Genomic DNA, 25997 nt, shown 5'->3' with positions numbered 1-25997 from the left:
GCACCCAGTTTGGCAGCAGCAGTGACCTGAGTTAATGACACTGATTTACATAGTGTTAAAATAGAAGGGACAATAATACCAATACCAATAACATTGTTTGTCACTGCTCTGGAAAGAGAACTTTGGTCAGTCAAGGCTGTATGCAATGTGTATTTGCTCCAAGAATTTGTTATCGGTATCAGAAAAGTGGTCCCATTCTTTAGTGAACCCTAGTAGAATGGAGCTTTGCAAAGAAAACTAAAGTCTTCTTTCAGTGTTTCTCTTATATTATTTGAAGCTTTGAAACTTTCATTCAGTGTTACTGTCTCCAGCTTGTGGATCTGCTTATGAAAGGCTGAGCCCCAAAGTAGCTGGAGAGAGCACCTCTTTCTTGTGTGCCATTGTGTACTGCCTTAGACTAAATGAGCACTTTGAGATTTTCAGTTTATATCCTAGTGATTTTTTTTACTCAAAGGCATGTTTTTATATATATATATATATATATAGAGAGAGAGAGAGAGAGAGAGAATTTACTTGGTATTTTGGCCTAATTTTCCTTGCTCGTCTGCTTTAGGAAATCCACAATGGCTCCTTTCAAATATCCATTTGCTTATGCATTAGTAAACGTAGGATTTCAGTCACTCAGTGCTTATACCTATAGCAACTTGCAACAGCCTCTCTTCATACTGTCAGCTTTGAAAAAGGTATTCCATCATGCCTGGTTAGTATTGCCAAAGAAATATAGGGGCGGGTGCAGTGATGTACTCATGGTTCAACAAGGCTTTTCCATGGCAGCCAATGGGTACATCTGGCCTTTGTGGCTCTGCCGGGTGACTTGCTTGTATTACTGTCAGTCTTCCTTAAGCAACGTGACCTCTGATTAAGCCATTAACTTGGAGAACAGACACAGCAATGAGGAAAGTGGTTGGTGAGAAAGTGAATGTTCCTAGTGAACCAATCCCATTTGCGGGTATCAGGTGGACTTAGGGCTGCAACACTGTGGCCAACTTTGTTGTGGTGGAGCTAGACAGCCCCCAGCAAGGACAGTGCTACTGTTTCTGGGGTTGTGGCATAGGGTTCAGACCATGGATGACCCTGTCCCTGCTACCTCTGTGAAGTGTGGAAGTTGTTTGGTGGCAGCTTCAGGTCAGGAACGCAGTGCAAAATTCAGGACAGTGACACAGAGCAGAGGCTGTGTGCTGCAGCTCTAGAGAGATGCCTGTGCTTTTCCCATGTCTTTGCATTTTCTACTTCTGGAGTAGAAGGAAGGCACAAGGGAAAACTTGGGCAGTATTTTAATTTGGAAACCATCAGTGCTGCTTAACTGACTAGATGATGTGGACCTTCTTATTGTTTCTCACAACAAATATAAATCAATGCATCCTGACTATGATGGAAAACCTGTTTGGATCTCCTGTGTTTTTGTGAAAGAGGACCAACTCTGTAAATCTGTTAGATCTGGGGAAGGACTTCAGTAGTCCATAAGCAGGTTAGATTTCAAAACAGTTCAATGTCTGTATTTTCTTCTGTCTATTTAAGACAATTCAGCATGTGAAGACCTACTTATTAGCCATGTTCTGTATCAATAGGGGATAGGACAAAGCAGTTATTTACAAAGAGTCAGATGCTACTTGTCTGTGGGATCAAGGTACTGGTTCATTCTCTTGCTTTACAAAACAGTTTTTCAGAATCTAAATTAACTTTTTTCATTAGACCCACACTGGGAAATTGTGGTTCTCTTTCAGGTGGCAGTGTTTATGCATGCATGCATTTATATACCAATTACTGTGGGTACTTATTTATTAGTAGTATTAATAGAGATTTCTTTTCATCCTTCAGGACATCTTGTGCTAGTGATTTTCTCCAGGCCCTTGGTCACACTTGGTCTCCATGGTTGGACTTCCTTTGCTGAATATGATCTCTGACCTGTATAGCTGCAGCTGCTGCTCCCATCTTTAAGAAACATTTTTAATGACAGACCCTGTATTTTGAATCTAACAGACATACCTGTTGCCTCTCCTGGTCAGGAGAAGAACATGTATCTAAGTTATCTGACTGCTTGGCCTTCAACCCAAAAAAAAGATAATGATATTTTTCTCCATTTTTATTGGCAAGACTGGGATGTTCCACTGTCCAAAATGATTGAGACTACACATTCAGGGTATCCCACTGTATCAGTCTTCAAATCTTTTGCTTCAGAAAGACAGAAGATCCTCATTCAAGCATAAGTTCCTTTCTTTTGGTGGTCCTTCTAATTTTGCATTCCTGATAAAAGGAGAAGACAAACATGCAGACACCATTCCCTGGAGGGTGTTCACAATACTCAGGAATCAGCTGTCTTTGAAGTGGCTCTTATTTCCTTGGTGCTATCTATTTCCATCAAGCATCACATCTACCATCTAAAGATCTGCCCCACATTTGCTTCTGGAGACAAATGTGTTAGAGTGACTACTGTCTCTCTTCTGTGTAGTTCTCAAAACACAGCTCTCTAGAGACCATGGTATTTGATCTTTCCCAAACCCTAGCCTAATCTCAAACTCTGCCAAATTCTGAGAGGCAAGTTATCTTGAAGAATGTCTTGAATTCTTTGTATAAACCACAAACATCTCAAGAGCAACTCAGTCTGTTGGAATACTCTCCTTTAGACATAGGAGTTTTTTTGGGCTCCACCCCAACAGTGCCAAAGCACTGCCAAAAATTTCTAGGCCACACTAAGATGGTTAGTAGTGCTTCAGCTGACTGCAGGGCTTCTTATTGGCCATACTTCGTGCCTTCAGGCTGCAATACGCCATGCCAGCTTCTATGCAAGTCAGTAAACCTTTAAGTGTGGGCAACTCTCTAATCATTTCTGCCTCTTGGTGCCTCGGCACCCCATTTGATGCCAAGTCAAGTGTTTTAAGATACCCTAGGGAGCTATGGAATACTATTTTGCTCCCAGTAATCTCCCTTAACATTTCTAGCTTGACTTCCTCCTCTTCCTCCTCCCCCCCCCCCCCTTTCCAAGGACAGATGGTCTTATTTTTCTTAAATGTTAGTGACTACTGAAAAACAGATTCTGGAGCCTATGACCCATAATTCTATTATCCAATTTCTGAAAATACTGCTTTCTAGTCTTAACAAAACCTGCTATGACAGGCTACTGAATCTTGGTACAATAAAACTGATTCCAGTGGAGCTGAGGGGGTCAGATTTCACAACTATTCTTTTTAATTATTTAAGAAATGAAACCTTGAGACTTATCACTGGATTTGAGATCCAGATATTTTTATTCTGAATTCAAGATCCGAGTAATCATAGAATCCTTCACACTGGAAGAGACCCACTCTCTTGGGGAACCTCCTACTCAAAGCAGGGTCCACACTGAATTCGGACCAAGGCTTTGCCTAGTCAGTCTTGAAAATAGTTCTATCATTGTTCATTCATTTTAGGGGAGAAAGTGTTTTTTTTTCTCTGAGCAGCAGGAAACCTGTTTTTGCAAGCACATTTTGCTAAACGTGTCTGTTTTGGCTTTCTACTTGTATTGGGACAGCATATTTTGATGGTTGTTGTCAATATCACCATCATGTTTTATAGTAACAAGTGAGGAGGCACAGAGTTCCTCCAGCTGTTTCTGACTTAAAAAAAAAAAAAAAAAAAAAAAAAAAAGATAATTTTGGCTTTTGTAGTTAGGCGCTCAGGCTTTTGCATTCGTCTCACTCATCAAGTATCTCTCCATTTCACTGCTTTGGTCCTGGATAGCTCCCAGAGCTAGAATGGACCAGCTATTCGCTAGTGAGGAGGAAGGGCAAGCTCTGTCTGTCCTTCTTATGACTGTGCTGCATATAGAAAAAGGGCAGCCCCTTCTAAGAACTTTCTCCTTAGATCCCTCTAAATAACAAGTTTTCAAGTAGTTTTGTTCATATTTGTTTTTCTTTAATGAAGTCTTAATTTAATACTGTTGCCATGCAGTAGTTCTGCATGTTTTTTTTTGATTTGGGGTGTTTTTTGTTTTGTTTTGCTGTGTATACACTTAATATTTAGCCCATTTTCATATTTGTGTTCATCTGTGTATTTCTACATAGTGCATACAGTTCAGTTTGGGATTGGCTGTTTTAAAAAATCAGAATTTGCTCAGCTGAAACTCAACTATGTGTATGCCTATGGAAACCATTTTCTTCATCTCTTAGGTTTGACTGTAGATAGACTTTTCTGCTTTAGACAGGCCTTTGAGAGACATTGGTAAGGAGTCAGTCTCCCACTTGTGGTTTCTTACCTGTTCCCCGCTCTGCCCTGCATTCCAGAGGGCCCTCCAACTGAAGTTGCTTTTGCTGAAGAAGGTTTCCCCTTTCTTTTACTTTCCAAAGGGTATGCAAACTGATCCACAAGACAGTACAGAGACAGCTTTCCTCATACAATATACACCACTGATACAGTAAACTGTTAACAAATAAAGCAGACAGTTAAACCATCTGTCACATATTATGAAACTACAGTATTTGATTACTGGTTAGCAAGTATAATTATGCTCTCAGAAGCTGACTTCAGATGTTTGCAATAATAATACATTACAGTGTGTGTCTGTAGGTCTTGTATCCATTAATCCTCATAAAATATCTGTGAGATATGTAATGATGGTTATGCTAATTTTAGCTAAAGAAAAGGTGAGGCTTTTAAGAAAACTTGTTGAACTTCAGATTAGGAGTAATAATTATTGAATTCCTGTTTTTTATGCTAGACTTAGATATAGTAGAATAGATATTCTGTTATATATGTTTAAAAAAACCTAAAATGACTATTTAACATTTATTAAATACTTTCATTTGAGACTACTGTTAAGCAGAGTTTTAAAATACTTGTTCTAACTTTGTTTTCTTTTTGTAGCCTTATATTTTTACAGATCCACCTACCATAAGAGTCACTCATGGAAGGATTTTCTCAGAAGTTGTATGTTTTTTCCCTCATGTGACTCATACCATGCGACTCTATAAAGTCCAGGGTAAGAATTGTGAAACTGTCACTAAATTCTCACTGTTTATTTTCCATCACTACAGTCTTGAACCCTACCTGTACTTCTAATGTTTAGATGCACTTCTAAAATAGTAGAGCATACTTCAGGTTTAACTCTTCACAGGGTCTAAAGACAATATGATCCCTTTCTGAGCCTCACTTAGCCAATCACTAAGCTAAGGGCAAACTTAAACTCAGCAGTTTTGTTGGAGGAATCTCTCAGCATTGGGAAATCTTACAGTATAAATTATCTGCAGGAGGTTCCCCAAACTTTACTGGGTTTTTACAGTTTTGGCAAAACACTGCTTTTCCCACTCTCGGCTTCAGACTTCTGTTGCTTTTGGTTAGCCTGTCGGAGCAGGGAGTCCTGTGCCTTGATGATTCTTTTCAGTAATTGACCACTAAGTGAAATTTAACTCTTTCTGTGCTTTTATTGGCATCTGTCGGTGACAGCGGCATAATTTCTAGAAATCTTTTTATCAGAGGCTTTCAATGTTTCATTAAATTTAATCATTTTATTTTTGTGTTAACTCAAATCATGCGGTAGAGAAGAGCTGAGAGTAACCCATGCCTTGGTCATTTTAAGATTGTAAACTGGATCATTGTATCCTTGCTCAATATACTCCTGTGTTTTAATTGTCCTGCTTTAAAATAGTTGGAAAATCTATAACTAAGAACATATAGAGTTGAGCAGATAGATCCACCTTTTACAGACTGGATCTGGAAAAGATGACATAATCTTCTGATACTGAATAATTTTCATTTAGATATAATAGTCATATATTAGTAATATAATAGTCATTAGTAAATGTTAACATTTTAACATGCTAGTAATGCTGCAGGTGAAATTCATATTTTTAAAAAGGTGAGGAAACAACTACAGAGCTTGACATCCTTTTCATTCAAGGCTTCAGATGGTAAAATCACAAACCTGTCTGCATTTTACATAGCAAAAAGCAGCATAAAAACTGAAGCAGCAGGCAAACACTTTTAGCGTTCCCTTGTTTAAAGGTTCAGAGTGGTTTCGAATTTGACAAAGTAAAGGTCATCTTAAGAAAGCTATTGCAACATGCTGTCAAACTGCCTAACAAAATTTGAAAACGGGGTGTGTGTGTATGTATGTGTGTGCGTATGTGTGTATATATATATATATATATATACACACACATATATATATACACATATGCACACATACACACGTATGTGTATATATACACATACACACTGTGTATATATATACACACACAAATCTATGATATTTATATGAAAAAGTAGTGTTAAATACTTAGAAATCTTTACAGCAGGCAAATTTTTAGGTGTTAAAGTAAACTATCATGACAATGAGTAAATTTAAAAAAAATAGAAAATTGGCTCAACAACAGAAATAAAGGTAATATAAAAATTCGCTGCATCAGCAAATTATGCTTTTTTTCCTTAGTGTTTTCAGTGTTTCTAGAAAACCTCTATGATACCAGAAGAAAGCTTAAATTAAAATCAACAAGCTTATGTATGTAGTTGATGCAATATGTGCAACAAAAGCAAATTAACTATCATAATAACACCTAAGAGTTCTAATCGGGATTATAGGTTCCCATTGTGTTAGTTTCTATGCAAAAAGCACAACTAAAAGGATATTCTGTGATCAGGAAGTATTAACTACCGAAGTTTAAGCTGGACAATGTCAGGTAGATTCAGGGAATAAACAGAAGTAAAATATGAATTTTCACAATTTACAAATTTTGCAAATATTTCAGATCATTGTAGTAAAAATAGCTGCATTAATATATCATATTAGATATTATAAATCAATAACTATTTTATATATTAGTGAGGGCATGCACTGTGTGGGAGTTCATGGGTTGCATTAGGCACTTGCAGAGTACAGGTGCAGTTTGGGAATGTGGTTTTCAGAAGTTTGTATTAATAACGTTCTTGATTAGGAGGAAGGTGTGACTGTTCTCATGGTAGTGTCATGAGTTAAAATTTCATTAAAGGTAAATTCTACAGAAGTTGGTATGTTTTTGACCAAAAAACCCTGTAGAAATGAAATGTTCAGCCTTATCCCATTCTCAGTGCTAGCTTTTTTAAATGCAATTATTTAAAGAGGTAATTTAATATAAGAGAAGAAAAAAAATGGACTAGTAACAATCCTAGAAAACCAAAAAAAACTTGTGAGGCTTGAGGAAAGAAGGACAAACATGAGGTCGTCTGTCTGTGTGTGCTTAGGCATCTCAGAATTTTACATGAAGATTTTCTGCCCATGTGGGTAAGATTCCAGTGTTCAGGAGACTCAATTGTCATGAGCATGTCTTTGGGTCTTGTGTGCTGAGATATACTGAGCTGTTGTAAAAGTTAAGTCCTTGATATCTAACACTTTAAAAACTGTCTTTAAATTTTAAAGGACTAAGACAGTTGATAAGTCTCTCGCAATCAGTCAACTTCTACCATCCTATATTTGCAGTCTGTCAGACAAGCATAGTATAACTGCATTATTACAAAGAGAAATTTCATTTCTTTGTTCTATTTGGCACTTTTTTTTGACAATCATTAGTCCCATTAGACTACAGAAAGCATAAAGGTGATCATACTGAATGACAGTTTAATTCCATTTCAAGCTATGTCTCAGAATATCTGAAAGGGCCACATTATTAAAGGTATTCGATTTTCAACAGGAAGCACTGTTGAAAAATCTCATGGAGCATCTGCCTTCATCTTCAGATACTTTTTTTTTTTTTTTTTTTTTTTTAATGAAAATGGGCATCTGTTCCCTGTTAACTAAGAATTATTTCCTGGCTGTGCTCATATCAGTGTGTAGTTTCTTAATTCAGTGTCCTTAAGGAAGATTCTCTCTGTTTCAGTTATAACAGCTTATCAGTTTGCTGCTTAGTAGGAACAGTTGCTGTGTCTGAGGCCGGTAACCTTACCGTTGCTTGTGAACAGAAAAAGCAGCATAAGGGGAGCAGTGAATGCCAGAGCCTGTTCCAGGGTATTAGCTATTGCGAAGGACAGCACTTAAAAGTGTTGTAGTCTTTCCTACTGATTTATAGGAATCCACATTGGTTCTTGTCATGAATATTTTGAATTATTATAATTCTGTTTCTGGTCTACTTCAGTGAAGGTTTCACAGTGACTGTCCAATGAGTACTGAATTAGAAGCACTGCTATATCATATAGTACCTAACTGCACTAGCTTCAAATATCTGGGTAGATATAACAGAAAAGGAAAACTACCAGGGGAAAACTAGATCACTGTATGCTGGGAATACCATTGTTCTTATATATGTGATGATGGTTTTTAAAAATTGAGAGATTTTTAAATGCTGCTTTTTCTATAGGTTTGGAAAGCCAGTCTCTTGAGGTTTCCAATGTTGTGGATATTAGAGGTGAATATAATCGTGAGCTTGCAATGAGAATTTCATCTGACATAAACAGTCAAAATAGATTCTATACTGATCTTAATGGATATCAGGTAACTATTAATTATCAGTTCTATTAATTATAATGGCCTAGGGTATCAGTTTTCAACTGCCTTAATACTTCTAATTGTAAGGATTTTGTGTTTTTTCTTCTTCATCTTCTAAGGGATCTACAAAGTTTGTTAAACATTCCTCTGTATCCCTTTTAACACAAGAATTGCAATACAGCAAGCTATTACAAGCTATCATGCAGTTGCTTGTACACCTGCATGCCTTTTTTCCCCTTTGTCTTGTCTGTTTGGTTTGAGCCCTAGTAGTCTAACTTTAGTCATGTTTATAATACCAAACAACTAACAACTTAGACCTAGAAGACATCTACTTGCTGCTCTGATAGAAATAAGAAAATGATGTAAATTTTTTGGAGTGTAGTAAGTTACTCTATTTATAATGCATATGATGAAATAGAGTTACAACTGTTTTTCTTAACTTTGTTGGATCTGCAGCCATGGACAAAAGTAAGAATAATTTTTTTCTTACTGTTGCTACAAATAATATTGCAAATACATTAAAACAATACCTCTTGAGTAAGAGATTACATTTTTGTCAGTTTTCTTCACATAGTACTTTGTTTTGCTAAAGACAATAAAGTGAATATTTAAACATGAAAATAATTTTAATACTATTATTCATTTGTCATGTATTGTTCAAGAATTCCACCAGCATATTAATTTAAAGTTCCCATTATAAACCAAGGAATTCCTTTCCTACTACCTTGAATATATTCACAGCTTGCATTCTGGAGGAGAAAAAATTTTCTCTCATTCTACAACTGTAATTATTCTTTTTTTGCAGGCTCCCTTGATGAATCTTTCAGTTTTTAAAAAATGTTCTTTGATCTAGAAGTACATTGAAGTTATCATTTCCAAAGTGGTAGTTTTAGCCACAAATCTCCAAAAAGCTAAATAATACAGCTGAGTGAATGCTTTGGTGCCAGTTGTCAATCATTGCTTCTAAAGCACATGGGATAAATGTCTGAAAACGTCTTTGAAATTTAAATGCATAAAAAGAATGTATTTTATTGAAGTTCATGTTCATAATGTAGATTCAGCCCAGACTGACGATGAGCAAATTGCCCCTTCAAGCAAATATCTATCCTATGACTACAATTGCTTATATCCAAGATGTTGGCGTTCGTTTGACACTTCATTCAGCTCAGTCTCTAGGTGTTGCGAGCTTGAAAAATGGTAAGTATAAGATGATAGATATTATAAAGTCCTGTCCTTCATGATGGTCTGAAATATTTAATTCATTCACAGATTACTATAGCAGCTGGTATTTAAAGAAAAGAAATAGGTTTCTCCACCTCTGATAAGTTTTAGAATAGGGAGGAGCTTGCATTTGTTCACATGCAAGATCCCATAGTCTTCATTGGGAGATTTGTCTCAAATCAGCAAACTGGTTGGAAAGAGGTTCTGAAGAAGACAAAATGAATGATAAATTGTCATAACCAGGTAGCATTCACCCAAGAATTCTGATGGGACTCAAAGATGAAACAGCAGAACTGAATGATTCGTAATCTTTTGTACCACTTTGTAAGAGAGGGCTGAATATGGATAACGTGATGCTGATTGTCTGTGTATTTTTTAAAATTTATTTTCTTTATTTTTTATTTGTTTTATTATTAAGGTAGAGGGAAGTGGACTTAGAAACTACAGAGTACATAGCCTAATATCCCTGTCAAGCAAACTAATAGCAGCTATTTTAAAGAGCAGAATTAATGAATTAGAGGATAAATGTGACCCTGGGTAAAAGACTGAAGTGGAATCATGCCCCACAAAGTCAAGGGATTCTTTGAAAGAGTTGATGAATATGTTGACGAGAAAAATCTAGTTGATATCAAGAATGCCAAAAGGGATTCAGCCCAGTCCCTTGTAGCAGGGAAGGATATTCTTCAGAATGACTTAGAGAGGATGAACCAGAGGTCAGTTGTTCACTGCCTATTCCGCCAAAATAAGGAGACATCAAATGATGCTAGCAAGTGACAGACAAAATAAAGCATGTAATGCATAATTTAAGATGTGTAAGTCCTTGTTGTAGGATGCTGTGAATTTAAAATTACATTGGTTTGAAAAGCAACTGAGTGAATGCTCAGGATTAAAAGAGCCCATCAGAAACTATGCCAGAACCTAGTTTCTCTTCAGGAAACTTTCTTGTTAATCTCTGTTCTGGCAAAAGCTGAATACCATCATAGATTGATGGCAGTATTATCAAACCTGATTCATTTTAGGGCAAAGTCTTTACAGTTTGCTTTTTCTTGGAATTAAAACAAGGTAGTTTGAAAACTGCCCCTGAATATCAGAATGCTAAATCTTTATTCAAAAATTCAAACCCTCTGTAGTAATCCTGCCTCTTCAGGGAGGGAAGGAAGCTTCAAACCTGTTTTCCTTGTGAGATTCAGGGTTTCACATCAGAAGCCCATCTGTTATCCTGTGAGTCGTGACCATTTCTTGTTCTGGGACCTACTGTTTGACCTTAGCATGATACTGAGGATCCTTGTAAAGATCTTGGCCTTTATCAGTGAGAAAGAGGTGGTAATTTGCCTGCTCATGGATCATTGAAGGAGAAGGGAAACTTATCAGGCAAAAGCTCTGAATGCTCTGAGACTTATTCTGAGCTGCCTTGATTGCCTGAAGCTCAAAATAGTGGAACATAAATCCCATCATCAGTTCATAAGAACTCATGATAGCAGTCTTAGACTTTTTTGTACTAGAGTCTCTCTGACAACTTTTCAGATATTGGTAGAGCTCTTGAGACAATTTAATTTGTATCTAATCACTCAAGTAAAAATAAGCTTCATCATTCTTCAACACATCATTGACCCCAGGTGTGATAGCTACACATGCAGTACATGCAAATGTTATTCTCTCTACTTACCAAACTGCTACCTGACAGCCCCGAGAAAAGCAGATTTTTAGTTACTATTGTATTCAAACTTCTATCACTGTGACTTGTGCCAGCCAAGTAAGAAAACTATAGCGCTACTTTTGGAGCCTTTGCATTATCAAACTAAGGGACTGTACTGCTGTTCTTGCATATTATTTAAAAGACAGGATTTTATGATCATAAAAACTGTAAATGACATGAGTGAAAGCCTTAACCTATGCTGAAGTATTCTGATACAAGAAAATGCCATTTTTTTTTTCAATACAGGAAGTTAAACCTAAAAGCTTCAGTAACTTAAAATTAGTTGGTTGGGAATTACTTGTTTATCCATCCATCATCAAATTCTATCCTGTACAACCCTGTCTTTTGAGTGGATCAGTTTTAAGTTGTTCCAAGGATTTCAATTAGTGATACAGCTATTTACAGGGAAAAAAAATCTTGAACAGTGTTTACTTGTATGATACACTACCACTTCTATTGAGCTATAGACCTGCCTTGCAAAGCTGTTCTATGCTTGGATGGGTTAATCTGCCTGTGCACTAAAAGGAGTGTACGTCTTAGGTATCTACATCCTTTTTGTCATAGAGCAGCAATGATATCTCTGAATATGCTCAGGAAATGTATTCTTTTAGGCTGGCTTGACGTATTTTGTCATAGTGCAATATCATATAGTTCTTATGACCCTTTGACAAAGAGCTGTGAGCAACATCAAAGGGAAAGCAGAATACCTGCATTTGCTGCATCCTGTAATCCGCTAACTACACTAAGTCATGAAGTGGTTGATTTGCCACACCAACCCATTCCTTATTTCAGTCAATATATGTACGCTGCCATGTGTGTTTCAGGAAGGAGCTCTCTGTCAATCATGCTAGAGATAAAATTACATCCAAGTGTAGTTACTCAGTGTGGCTTTCTTGCACCTTCACTCCTGTCATAGAAGGGAGGGGCATGTTGAGTTGCAGGTTCAATTAACTCTATTATATAAACTAATGCTTTAATGGAAAATAGCTACCTTTTGTTCCAAGATGACCTGATAATAAGACTTAAAACACATTTTCCCATGCTTTCTGTTGCTGGAAATCAAATTCCCTTTGGTCTGATCTTGTGAATGAACTTGACATAACCTAACCTTTATAGGTGCTAGTTAAATAGGTAATGGAGACTAATTATGGCGCAGAGGCTCAGTTACCTTGTAATAGTATCTGTGTTTGTTCTTTAACAATACTAGTCTCTGCATCTAAGTCCACAGAAAGGCTTCTTTCTCTTTTTGAGTCAGGGAAGTATGGCTGATGTTTGAAATATTGCAGATAAGTATTGTGGTAAAACTGGCTTTCTGTGAGCACAGTTTCAATCCGGTCAGGAGCATTAGAGGTTTTTTCCCTACCCCAGTTGCATCAGAGAGCATAAGATGTATACCATGTCTGTTAATAGCATTATTTTTTTTACTAAGTCACTCTGACAAATGCTGTTGCATCACTCGAGGCTCAAGAGGTAGTTAGCAACATCAAATATTTACTCTGCACCCACCAAAATAAAAGGGGAGAATGTATTCATCTGGCTCATTATCTTTAGGTAACAATTTATGAAACCATTGGGTTTGCCACACTTATCTTGAGGACACATTGGACTCCTTAATAAAGAACCAAAATGAAGCTGAAAGTTCTGAGGCTGCTGAAAACTGCACTCTTTTCAACCCTCCTTGTGAAGATCCTTCGGTATCTCATAAGGATTCTGGCAGAAAAGTCAAAAGCATCACAGCTTAGGCAGGTGCCTTCGGTAGCAGATTGATCCGTGTCTCAAGGCATAACCCACTATCTGAGGTTTATCCGGAGAGATGACTATTTCCTTCCTGTCATTCTTGATTCGAGACAGGTTCTCCCTATGAGTAGTTGGTTACCTTTCATGCTGTCAGATGATCTCAGCAGTATGGAGTAGGATTTCTCATTGTATGTCATCAGTGTCTTCAATATCAGCTTCTAAGATACTTGATCAAGAACTATAAAATACATACGCTACAACTTGATTCCTTCTTTCCTGTCCCTCTCCCCATTTGCAGGATTTGATGTATAACAGTTTTTTAATGCTAGATGCTGGATTTCTTCCACCTTAGAAGTTCCACCCAGTTCTGCACTAGGTCACTTCTTAGTGGATTATTCTCCATGCTGCAGGGAAGCAGCAACCTCTGCACAGATGGTCTCTGCAGAGCAGTCCGGAAAGGCAGTGCTACAATTTATTCTAAACTAAGAACTTCTTACTCAATATTTGTCTGGCGCAAAGTTCTTTTCTTCTCACGCAAACGAAGATACCCTCACACAAGGAGTGATTGTTGGTATTTATTCTTCATGCTATCTACTTACTTTTCCTTCTGATGTCAACTTAAAAAAAAAAAAAAAAACATATGGAAAAAGAATGCATTTTGGAGGTGCACTCTTTTATGTAGCATAAGATAAAGAGAGTTCCCCTGCAGAATCTCTCCATACAGGTGCAGCTATTCAGGATGCTTCTCCACTTTAACGCTTGATGCGCCAAGTCTCCCTGTTATAAGTAATAGTTAACAGTAATAACTTTTCATGCTAAATTTCAATTTCTAGACTCTAATCTTAAAATTTTGCAGGACCAAATTTGATGAAGGATTGGATGAAAGGTTGAAGGATATGTGAAAATTTTGGAATGTTATAAACAACCAAAACCCAAAGGCTTTAACTGTTTTCATAATCTGACCTAACAGTGGTGATCCACTATTACTCTCTCATGTGTAAGAGAGAAATTGGGATCCTTTACAATTATTATTTTAAGGAAAGACATTGTCTTATGTTTAATAAAGTTTAACATATTCCTATTACCAGTATAATCCTTGTATTGCTTTTTCAGGTCAGTTAGAAGTAATCATGGATCGTCGACTTATGCAGGATGACAACCGTGGCCTTGGACAAGGTGTCCAAGATAACAAGATTACAGCTAATATCTTCCGACTTCTGCTGGAAAGAAGACATGGAACAGATGTGGTAAGAATGGTTGTCTGGACTTTTATGGATAATTAATTATATGACATAAATTTTTGTCTTTTGCGGCAGCAGTGAACTTTAGTTCTACTGCTCATGGAATAACTTCTTTACTGAGGAAATTGAGCTTCCTAAGGAGTTTTGTCAGATCTCTTGCGTTGTCTCACCGTAACAACTTCCTCTTCCCCTATACCTCACACAAATACCTACAGTCTCTACTTTCTTACCCCTGTCTCCCTCCCATATCTATCACCTGGTGGTATGCATTATGTATGTTTTGGAGATGATGCATATGCTCATTGCATAACTAGCAGGTCATACAAAACAAGTAACTTAAACTTGCATTGCATCACATGACTGGAGTACTGTTTTGGAAGTCTCTTCTTTAACTGTTGTATGTGTGTGTTTTTTTTTTTTAACTTTTAAGAAATTGCTGACTAGTGAGAAATCTGCTTCTTGTCAATCAAAGTTGACTGAAACTAGGCAAAGGTTGAAAAATTATTTAAGACGAATAGAGAGAACAAGAAAACAACATGATCCTATAAGCTTTATTTTCTTAGGAAATAAGATTTTACTGGAAATATTTAGATACCAGACATATAAACATTCTCATTTCATTATCAGTCAGGGAAGACTGAGATTATTTTGTTGTAAGGAGGTTTTTTGCACAGCTTATCTTGATTCTTCTTTTTATATTTTAATCTTTTGAATAACTCTTCCATCTTCCCTCTGCTCTTTGCATTTTTTCCTCTTTCCTTTTCTCCTATCTTTGTTGAGAAAGGCAAAATGAGGAGTACATCTTCATACTGAGGTGATAGAATCATGATGACAGCACTGGGTAGATTTTAAAATCATCACACAGCTAAAGATAAGAGGTTGTATACTGAGCTACTAATGAATATGCAGATAAATTGGAATTAATTCTGTTTTATAATGGATATCATTAACCACTGGTGAGAGGATGATAATATCAAGCTTAAAGCTAATTTCCACCATTTAATGATTGACAGTTTTTTTTTTTTTAAAGAGGTTGTACATGTCATTATGATTTTCTAGTTTCTCATCTTGCATAGCATGAGCAATATATTATCTGCAGTTATCAGCATGGTATGGAAATATCTGAACTAACTTGAAACAAGCTAGCTTGAATCCTGGAAGCAGTCTAGCTATGACGGCTGTGACCATTGCACAGGTTAATCTACCTTGGCAAGAAGAGATCTGCAGAGAGATCTATGCTGCCATGACAAACTCCTTTTAGTACTAAGGATCATTTGTATTGTATTAAATTAGCATGTGGAGCTGCTAAATTAGAACTATTGGATATGGAAGGCTATGTTTGCATTAGAAAATAATTTGGAACAACAGGAGCAGATCAAACCAGTTAACACCATGGTGCTTGCATCTACACTGTGTGCAGTGTGGGTATTTTCCATAGAATCATAAAATAATTTAGGCTAGTCTTGAGGTCCTATCCCTCCTAGTCCAATCCCTGCTCAAAACAGGTCTGTTTTTATGTCAGAATATACTTAAAACTCTCCAAAGGATCAGTTGTTGATTCAGACCCTAATGGAGATGTGAAAGTTTAGAACATATTTGGTGTGTGCCTGCAGGGGAGCTTCTGGGTTAATTTCTTCCAAAAGAAAACTAGTCTATACATACTTGAAACTGCTCTGTAAACTGAAACAGTGCTTGGTAAGTGGGGTTGACAAAAAGTTTCATTTTGGAAAACCAAAACAGTAATATGGAAAGTAATTTGAGGCCACCTCTATTAGAACAAAGATGGACTAAGCAGCTACTTTGGGGATTATCTGGTTAGTAAAATGTTTTTCATATATATTTAACAGCTTGTTTGGAGATCTCCATTCAGGCATCATCACTGTAACTGCCTTTTCTTATTAAAAACCTCTTCCTCTCCTGCGTGGTTGGGGTTTTTTTGTTTGTTTGTTTTGGGTTTTTTTTTTGACGTGTTCTGTGCAAGTTGCTGAGACTCTTTCGAAGGCAATGGCATGCTAGGTTGCCTGGTAGGGTCAGAAGTCTTTGAAGTTTTTTGAGTACCTGTGTTCCAGCATCTACTTTCCTTCTCCTGACCCTTCCTACTGATCTTGTAAGGGGTTTAAATGCCTGCAGAGTCGGCCAGTAAGGGCAGCTGGTACTTGTACACTCTTGCAGGGACTTGAAAAGAAGGGGGATAAGCGGTGAGGGGGGAGTAGGCACAGTCAAAGAGGTGCTGTTGGCCCAACCGCTTTGCTCTCTAGCATAGTGTGCACATCCCCCAGGAGCCAAGCACTTCAGGTGTGTTGAGTAAAGATGCGTTATCTTTCTGCTGCTACATCGGGAATTCCACTTTGCTATATTCTCAGACTGTTCCAGCACTCTGTTTTTCAAAATACATCTATCTGAATATCAGTAACATTTCCTGATCCATGTAGTTATTTGAGATGTATTAAAATAAGGAAGGATAGTACTTGCCTTTTCTGTTTGTTAAATGTACAAATATATATATTTTATTGCATTGTTACTCAGAGGGTAGTTCTTATAATAGTTTAATAATAGCCCTGTCAGAAGAACTGTGAAGAAATTATATGCAGTTTAAATCTATAATGGGCTGCAGAGTGAGATTCATACACTGACCTTAATTTTGTTGTAAAGACCTATTTTGTAATTGACTTAAGGAGCTATGGAGATTACAGGAGAGACTTTTGATTGCTTTGACTGCATCTTTGCCAGCACAAGCTTTTTCTACAGTGCATTTCAAAATATTTTATTCTGTCTCTTCTCAAAAACTTTTCTGGAGAACAGGATTTTTCTGTTCTTTGGGAAACTTCCCTGTAAAAGATGAGACTGTGAAGTCTAGGATATTCAATTCTTTAAGAATGAATTAAAATAAGTGTACTTCACTTTGGAGTAATTCCTGTGGGTTTTTTGGTTATGGCAATATCAATCAAAAATTTCTTTTCATTTACATCTCTGCAATGCCTTTTTTCTTTCCCCACCTCCCCACCTCTGCCCTGAACAGTACATTTTAATGGCAGAGTCAAGCCACATGCATGTGTTTAGGCATATGATTGACCCATCCAGTGGGAAGGCAGAGTTTGCAATAATCACTAGCATATTCAGGTGGCCTATATTCTACTAAGTCTTTAATCCTCATGTTTCCTGTTTGTTGGCTCTTGAGCTGCATCTGGCCAATAATAAGCATTCATGCTGATTTCACCTCTATGCATATGGCTTCAGGTTGATTTGCTTTGCAGATTTTTTCCCCTAAACTGAATACTACAAAAGGTGAATTCACTGACAGTATTATTCTTTAATATATTTTTTAATTGAGCTATATACATAGTAAGAGCTGAGCAAATCTCATTTCATGTTAGATTGTACTCATCTGATTCATTATCTGTATCGCTCAGACCTCTGTTGATATTTTTGCTATGTTTTGATACAATTTCTGTCTACATCTTTTTCTCCTACTTCTAGGTGTGAGTAATACTGTTTATGTGTTCATCTTTGTCCTAGCAAGCATTGATTGGCTCTGCATATCTTTTTGGTTTCTCTCCTAATGTCCATTTCTTTTTTTTTCCTAAGATTGGTGAGCAAGAACTCTAATGTGTTTCCTTTCTAAGTCAAAGGGATTATTGTTCAGCTGAAAATGAAACTGAGCACAATTATCAGTGTTTGCTTGTCAAAATAGTGAGCGCTCCTTTATTTTTGAAAATATAGAATCTTTATTTTACATTTATGATAAACCTTGTTAAAGATGAGCACTGATACTTTTTTTTTTTTTAAACTTTCTGGACCTTGAAGTGTGTTGTATTAGTGTTGCAGCAATAATGATCTAAGAGTATGAATAGCATAGGATTTGTAGGAATTGGTAATATCTCTTTTTCACCAATGATATAGCTGGAGAAAAGGATTCAGTTCTGTGCACCCACTTTCTTCCTCAGGTTTCTGTTTCATATTTTGCCTCGACTTGCTCAATTCATATAACAGAATTTGTAGCCCAGTCTCAAGCAAAGGGCCAATATTCACTGGCTCAGATATCTTTTCTCTAAACACCCTCCCCCCAAACCACAGAAGCTGATACAGGCGGTTAATAAAATCGCAAATATGTGGCAATCAGCTAATAAAACTCCTTTTTTTGGCCACATAAGACTATTCTTTTTTTCTTGCTAAATATCTATCAGTAACCATTTTCTCTGAAACTATATGCTTGATGATGTAGCCATTTCTGTCTGATGATTGAATTGCATTTGCCACCTGTGGTTTGCATTTTTATAATGTATATGTATATTCCAGGTAGTAGTTGCTAAGGTATAGTAACAATCAACTGCTAATTAACTTGATGTCTTAAAGAAGCAGAAACCCGTCATTTACTTAACCACTTCCAGTTAGAAATATTTTCAAGCCCATGTGTGACAGCCTCTGATATTATAATGATCAGCTTTTACTTATCACTACCATGGTGAAATCTTCAAATGTATACAAAATCTTGAACTTTAAGGTTTTGAGAGTTTTTCTGGTAACCACAGAATAAGAAATTTGCATCCTTCCCCCCCCTACAAACACAACACATCATCTGTAGAGCCTTACCACATAAATTTAGTAAGAAATATACACCTATTGTTTGTATTTCATTTGAAGAAAGATTCGGATATGTGTTAGTCCTTTGCAACTTTGCTTAAAAACTACAATTAAATTATTAATATTATTACTGCTACATATATGATACTATATTTCTTATGTTGGAAGTTTGTCTGGTGCTTGAGAACTCCTTCACACTTATCATTTCTCATTTACCTACAAATGCTACCTGTTTTCAGGCCAACACCTTCCTCATTTTTATGCCAGTGTACCTTACAGCTTAGTTTTTTCAAATAGTGTTTTTCTCTGACACTATGATAAAGATGTGTTGCAGAAAGGTTCTAATTAAAGACAAATTTATTTCCAAGTTTCAGTCATGTGATACTGGTTAAAGCTGTAAATTTCATAACAGGGCAGCAGCCACCCATTATAGTTGGCTCATAGTGCAATAGGCAGTAAAGAGGACTGCCTTACTCTGATTTCTGGACTTATAGTTGTGTCTCAGTTTCTTTGTATGCATGTCTCTACAGTGGATTACTTCCCATTTCCTTTGTTAGTTTTTATTTGTCTTCATATTGCGTGCACTTGTCTGCTGGCTCTGTTTATACAGAAAAATATTTTACTTCACCTAGTATGCTTAGTATTCAAGCTTGGTCTCATCTACTTTTAGCTCACATAATTGACCAAAATGGGAGGGTATGCTTCTCTTTGGTCTATCAACAATTTACCTGAGTTTGTGCAGTTTGAGATTTTAATTCTAAACTGTGCTGTATCACCACTTCATCTTGAAGGCCTCATCATTCCTCCTGCAAGTTCTCACAGTAGGAGAGAGTCCCTCTTAAAGGAGGAGTAAAGGCTCCAAGCAGGGTTCTTCTCCTTGTATTCTGCAGTGAAGTAACTCCTAACGGGATAATCTCCTTGAATATGGAAAAAACAATTTCCATCAGCAGCAAGGGACTTTTGATGCAGATAGCCTCTCTGGGCTCATCTCCAGCAGACAGAAATTTGGAGATATTGTGTAGCCTCTGTCTTTATTATTGTTTCATTGAGCTACTTCCTCATCTAAGCAGAGCTCCAGAAAATCTCTGATCCCCGAGTTCTGTGATCATCCAGAGCAGCTCAAGCTCTTCCCAGTCAACAAGGTTTATACATCAGGGAAGGGGAAACAGAAAATTTAGCACTCTGTCCCTTCCACAGCTATGGCATTGGTTATTTCTTTGGACATAAGTCCCTCCTCCTTTTTCCTGCACCATTATTAACAATGTAAACATTATAAGAGGAATCAGAGGAGAAAAAACAAATTGTGTGATAGAGGCTAGAACTAAAATAAAATACTTTTATCGTTGAGAAAATTAAGTCCTGCTGTTCACCTACTTTTTGGTCCTTTTCATCCAGCTGTACTGATGGCTACATATTTATCAACCTCAATAAGTACAGGAGAGTGTTGATGGTCATGATGGCCAGTTACTTTACTTGTTATTTACACTCTTCTGTAGACCAACAAATCTCCATACAATTGATTTATAGAACATCACCACCATTATGGAATCTGACTAAATGCTAATTACATTTAACACAAGGACCTGACAATGATAAAAGGAGCAATGATGGATGGAGGGACCCAAGTAACCTAACCAGGGAGGAATGGAACAAACTGAGTTGGCCATGCCTGAGACCATCAAGGGAGAAAAATTAGATTGTTCCTGATGTTCAGCCCAACAAGATGTCTCAAAAGAAAACACATTATGCATACTAGGGGGATTATTGCCTGAAGGGGTATAGGACTTGTTACGAGATGTGGACGAGGAAGAGAATTTTGTTATGGAATGTTAGGGGAAGGGACATGGGGAAGGAAAGGGAAGGATCAAGGTGTATCAAGGAGGAACAAGTGTGGGAAAACAGGAAAGGAGGATAAGAGGATCTGTTCACATGTAGAAGCCTGCTGGTAGGCATGATTTTCTGACTGAGTCCTGTACTTGATTACCACAGTTTGTCCTGTGTTCTTATTAAAGTCTGTTTCTGTGTGAGTGCTCTGCCTTTTCTGAGCCTGCGCAAACCATTTAGCCAACTTAAGTCAGACTAGCAAGCAAGTAGAATAAGAGCTCTGGGTATCAGCTAGTGGAGAGAGAGACCGTGCATCTGAGGGACCCGTGGGACTGGATACTCTTTGTTGGACGCACCCTTACTCTGTGTGTGCGCATGCGTGTGTGTGTTAACTGCTAGCAAACTTCAACCTGACAAGTAGGAGGCCAGCATCTGGAAGGACCCAAAGTCTGAGCTGGTGACTGGTTAAGAGACCTAAGGTCCAGGCCTGGATATCAGTTGGATTTAATATCTACACTAATACTTGAGGGATCAGTGAATGTTGAGTGTGCTTGTGAATCAGGAAAATGAGGGTGTTTGACTAGTGAACTTTGGTCCTGATCAGCTGGAGAGGATGATCAGGATCAGGTTGTCCCTCCTGATCATGTTTATGTGAGCGTTCGTGTGGGGGGGCGCAGTGCTAGTAAAAGCACTGCTCTCTGTTTGTGTGGCTGGCCAAGTGCGTGGCGTGTGTGTGCGTGTGCACGTACACATCTTGGGAATACATGCTCAGCCTTGCTACTGTGTGGACCTGGCAACACAGAACCACAGCAGCCTCTCGTCTGTCAGAGCGGGATGAGAGGAATCGCTTGGTCTTAGAGACCACCAAATTCGTCTCTAGCATATTATGAAGGAAAACTCCCCTGGGTCCAAAGTCCACTGGATTTGACTACCTCTAACAGTCACAGGTTACTTCACTTGCAGTCTCAGTGCCAGCTAAGAATCTACAGACACTCCAGAAACTTCAAGGTGATTGTAGAGTTACTTGGAACTAACTCAAAAGCTTGTGGATATTTTACAATGCCTAAGAGTTTTTTATTTCATATATAATAAGCCCTTAGGGACCCCTTTCAATTAGTGTGACAGAAATGTCCTTCTTGTGTAACAACCTTCCAATGAATTGATAGAAAATATCCCATTCCCAGAGGAGATCAGTTTTTTGCCTGTTCATCTGAGTCTTCCTTTGCTGGTCATTTCAACAGCTATCAGAAAAGCGAAGCAATCCAGATCATAATTTTTCAATAAAGAACTTGAAACTTGTTGCTGAAACAATTTATGCTTTGATATGCAAAACTGTAAATGTGTGATGTGATTAAATATTTAATTTTGACAAAATATATACATGAACTGTTCAGGCAGATCTAAACTTTATTATTTTTCAGGATTTTTGCCCCAGGATTTCAGGAAAGACTGATGCTCCACTATAACAGAAAATAACTTGTCATCAGTATTCTTGTTTATAGCCTTCTTAAGATTTCAGGATAGCTGCCTGTTCAGCAGTCATGTTTGTGGCTGGCGTTTCTGGCTGCAGTTTTGCCAGGCTTCCCTGAAAGAGTGGGATTCATTGTAGAGGACTTGCTCTCTTAGAAAGGGTTCTTCAGACTTTCATAAGGAAGATAATTCTGCTGAAAATTCTTGTGCAGCTTCAAGGTCTTAAGTGTTCTGAATCCCACTGCTCAGAGGTCTGCACATCACCTTACTTCATTTCTGTTCAGTCTTAGTGTTCCCCTACAACCACTAACCAGTATGAAAGCTGCTTGAAGAGATGGGACAGTGTTTTCTTTGACACCTGGTTATGTCAGCATTGCAGTCTTGAGAGAATTATTCACCTCCAAAAAAAAGCTATTACTATTAATGCTTCCTGTTTATGAAAAAGGCTGGAAGTTTGGAGATCTGTTGGAGATTGAAGGAGCTCTAAATCCTTTTTCAAAAAAATTAAATTTAGAACTGTGACTTTGGTGTGAATAATCCCATTGCTTCTGAAGAAGGATTGACTTAAATGTTTTCAACCTGTAAGATCCTTTCTTCCAGTCCACCTCAGTATCTAACTGGTATTTGTTTCACTATGGGTGTAAACCCCACTATCTAGTATCCATTTGCCTTCTCAAAAGCACCAAAAGTTTTTTTTACCTATGCACAATCTCTGGCTCCAGAGGTTGATATCAGATGAAAGGTATTAAGGGTGTATTCTTATCTGGAGGATCTTCTAGTGAAGGATTCATAATCTCAGAAACTTTCAGACTCGATCATGTTTTTTTTTTTTTTATTAGAATGTGTAATTAGCTGAATTTGAAGAAAATGCATCTGCTTTCCACTTGATGAGGTAAGACCCAGGCAGTCTTGCATGTAAAGATTGCAGCCGAGTTGAAACAGTTTACTGCTTGATGTCTGTGCAAGAATGTTGTACAATTTTCTTACTGTCTGCCTATTTACAGACATATCCTTCCTCAAGTGGGGGATGCTCTACGTGGTTAAGGATTCAAGACTTATGCTCTCAGGGAAGAATATATGTATTTTAAAGCTAAGGCAGCTGCCCTTACATGTCATGTGTTTTTTGTCATGTGTTGTAGGACAGCATATTCACAAAGTTGGTGTTGTCAGCCATTATGTTTCTCTCCTATAAGCAGGCTAGCACAGTATCACCCAGCCAGGCTTCTTGCATATAAGCAGCACTTCCTTGAATATGCATTGTCAATCTTTGGATCTTAGGAAGAGAACCAAATTTACCTTTCTAGATCTGTTTTTTGGAAGCTTCGAGTTCCTTGGCTGACAACCTCAGTTGCTGTCAATTGCTAGATTGTTACTGGGAGAGATTTAATAATGTTGGTGCTCCATGCTTTGGGACTAGAGATGCTCTGAAGAGTCATCTTACTCCAGAAATTAGGATTTTTAGTCCAGAAGCGATCTTTTTCTGAGAGTGCTGCCAACTGGTTTTCTGAACCTATAATTGAGAAAGTTGATAAACGTGTTTCTTTTGAGTCTTTTGTCACACAGCATAAGAGAGAGTGAGAGACTAGGTCTTCCTTCAGGACTAGTTCAGGTGATTTAATATCAGAATCTCTTGATCTACATCCATTGATTTAGCAGGCCCAGAATTCTGTCTTTTTCCAGATTTTGTTTGAATGTCCTGAGATCCAAAGTCATCATCCACATTTCAGCATGTTTGATCAGATAGTTTGAATGCTGGTGGGCTTTTGGAGTTATAATTAAATTTCTTTTCTGACTAGGGCTGTTTTGCTTCATAGCAGAAAACTGTCTAGAGGAGGACTAAACTGTCAAGATTTGTGATTTGAGGTTTATGTCTGCCCCAGTTTCCTATCCTTACTTCTGTATTGGAAACTTCAGACTGCTTGTGTATGTTGAAAAGCTAATTGTTTCTCTATTAGCTTGATTAAAGTCCAATTATCAGCTGTTTCAGCTTTACCTTCTTCTCTACAGTGTTTTCCATTTCTTTCTCCCATTCTGTTACTAAATGATTTCTGAAGAGTCTAATTAGTGTTTTTCCCTCAAATTAAGGAACCCTGGTCCTCAATTTAAATTCTTACCAGAAAACCCTTTCAGTCTTTTTTAATATGTTCTATCCTCCATTTATCAATAAAATAGCTCTTACTTCTGCTACAAGGGCAAAGGAGATTCAAGCCCATGTGCCATATTCTTCTAGAGCTTTCTTCATAGATGAAGCCGTTTCTAGAACTTGTTCCAAATTGTAACCTAAGGTTATACTGGAGTGTTTGGGGTTTTTTGTTTGTTTGTTTTTCCCCAAGACTGAAAATTCAGAATTACTCACCTTACTTTTGATGATAAGGAAAGATCCTATATGAAGATTTGTTTACATCTATTGCAGAGTCATTCAAGGGGGTTGCATTTCAACACAGAGGATTTCCAGTTGGATAAAGAACTATGAGTGTGCTATAAGGTAGTTTAAAAAGGAATTGTGTGCTTTGATTAGAGCTCATTAGGCTAACACTCAGCTATATCACTGGCATCTGTCAGAATCTTGCCAATACATAGCGTTTGTAAGGCTGCTAGTGGAGCTTCATTCACGCTTTTAGTGCTAAACACTCTTGCTGAAGTTGAGGAAATTATTCTTCTCTGAGAGAGCAGTACTTTAATTAGATAGAGACTGTGGGACTCTGTCTTCTGTCTTAGCAACAGCAAGGTACTGCTGAAAGCCACCCACATAGTGAATGTACATATAGACTAACTGTTCTTTCAAATGTGTTGTCTATACATTCAAAACCTTCCCTTCTATCACTCCCTTCAAGTCCTGTTTAAATTCTGGATCACGTGACTGCGAGGGGAGAGGCACACTCCAACCCTTTTTATGGCTGTGGTGTATGTAGGAGGAGAGTGGGATTTGAAGCATCCCTTCTGAATCTTCTGTATTAGCATTGTTTTTGCAATGTTTGCAAAAACTTGCTTCCCATTTTGGATTTTCTGGCAGCTTTTGACACATACTTGAATCTATCAAGGTGCCTGCTATTATTACAGATGTAGATTCACTGCATTACCTCCCCTGGGAAGAGGTGACTGTACTTCTTCTGTTGGTGCAGACATCCAAAAATTGACTCTGGTTCCAGGCCTGAGAATACAAGATTCAAGATAAAATCTCCACCTAAGTCTTAGTGCACTTTTTCAAAGCTTGAATTTTGGATAATGCTCAAGTAGAACACTTATGCCTGTAATAAAGTTGCCCATCTAAACACAGCAGGAGCAAAGACATGTCTGAGCCGAGTTGAATCAGTTCTGGTTCTGGCATTTGCCAAAGTCCTTCACAGAATCACAGAATCACAGAATCACTGAGGTTGGAAGGGACCTCTGGAGATCATCTAGTCCAACCCCCCTGCTCAAGCAGGGTCACCTAGAGCACATTGCACAGGACTGCATCCAGGTGGGTTTTGAATATCTCCAGAGAAGGAGACTCCACAACCTCTCTGGGCAACCTGTTCCAGTGCTCTGTCACCCTCACAGTGAAAAAGTTTTTCCTCATGTTCAGATGGAAGCGTCTCTGTTTCAGTTTGTGCCCGTTGCCTTGCGTCCTCTCGCTGGGCACCGTTGAAAAGAGTCTGGTCCCATCCTCTCGACACGCTCCTTTCAGATACTTGTACACGTTGATAAGATCTCCTCTCAGCCTTCTCTTCTCCAAGCTGAACAGGCCCAGCTCTCTCAGCCTTTCCTCATAAGAGAGATGCTCCAGTCCCCTGATCGTCTTTGTAGCCTTACACTGGAC

General features: G+C 37.8%; 1 protein-coding gene across 4 annotated transcripts in view; it reads left to right on the top strand.

Annotated features, from left to right (window-relative positions):
• Positions 1–25997, top strand: part of MAN2A1 (mannosidase alpha class 2A member 1) — a 130374-nt gene that overhangs the window by 92621 nt on the left and 11756 nt on the right. For 3 of the 4 annotated variants that reach the window (XM_067316711.1, XM_067316710.1, XM_067316712.1), the window contains 4 exons: positions 4840–4954; positions 8301–8434; positions 9484–9625; positions 14196–14329. In XM_067316711.1, coding sequence (XP_067172812.1) covers positions 4840–4954; positions 8301–8434; positions 9484–9625; positions 14196–14329 — 525 coding nt within the window. Of the gene's footprint in view, positions 1–4839; positions 4955–8300; positions 8435–9483; positions 9626–13380; positions 13565–14195; positions 14330–25997 lie in introns of those variants that run through there. The other variant, XM_067316713.1, reaches the window with a different exon arrangement.

The sequence above is a fragment of the Apteryx mantelli genome, chromosome Z (genome assembly GCF_036417845.1).
Source record: "Apteryx mantelli isolate bAptMan1 chromosome Z, bAptMan1.hap1, whole genome shotgun sequence".
Classification (NCBI taxonomy): domain Eukaryota; kingdom Metazoa; phylum Chordata; class Aves; order Apterygiformes; family Apterygidae; genus Apteryx; species Apteryx mantelli.
The sequence above is the reverse complement of the archived record's forward strand: the minus strand, read 5'-3'. Positions and strand labels throughout refer to the sequence as shown.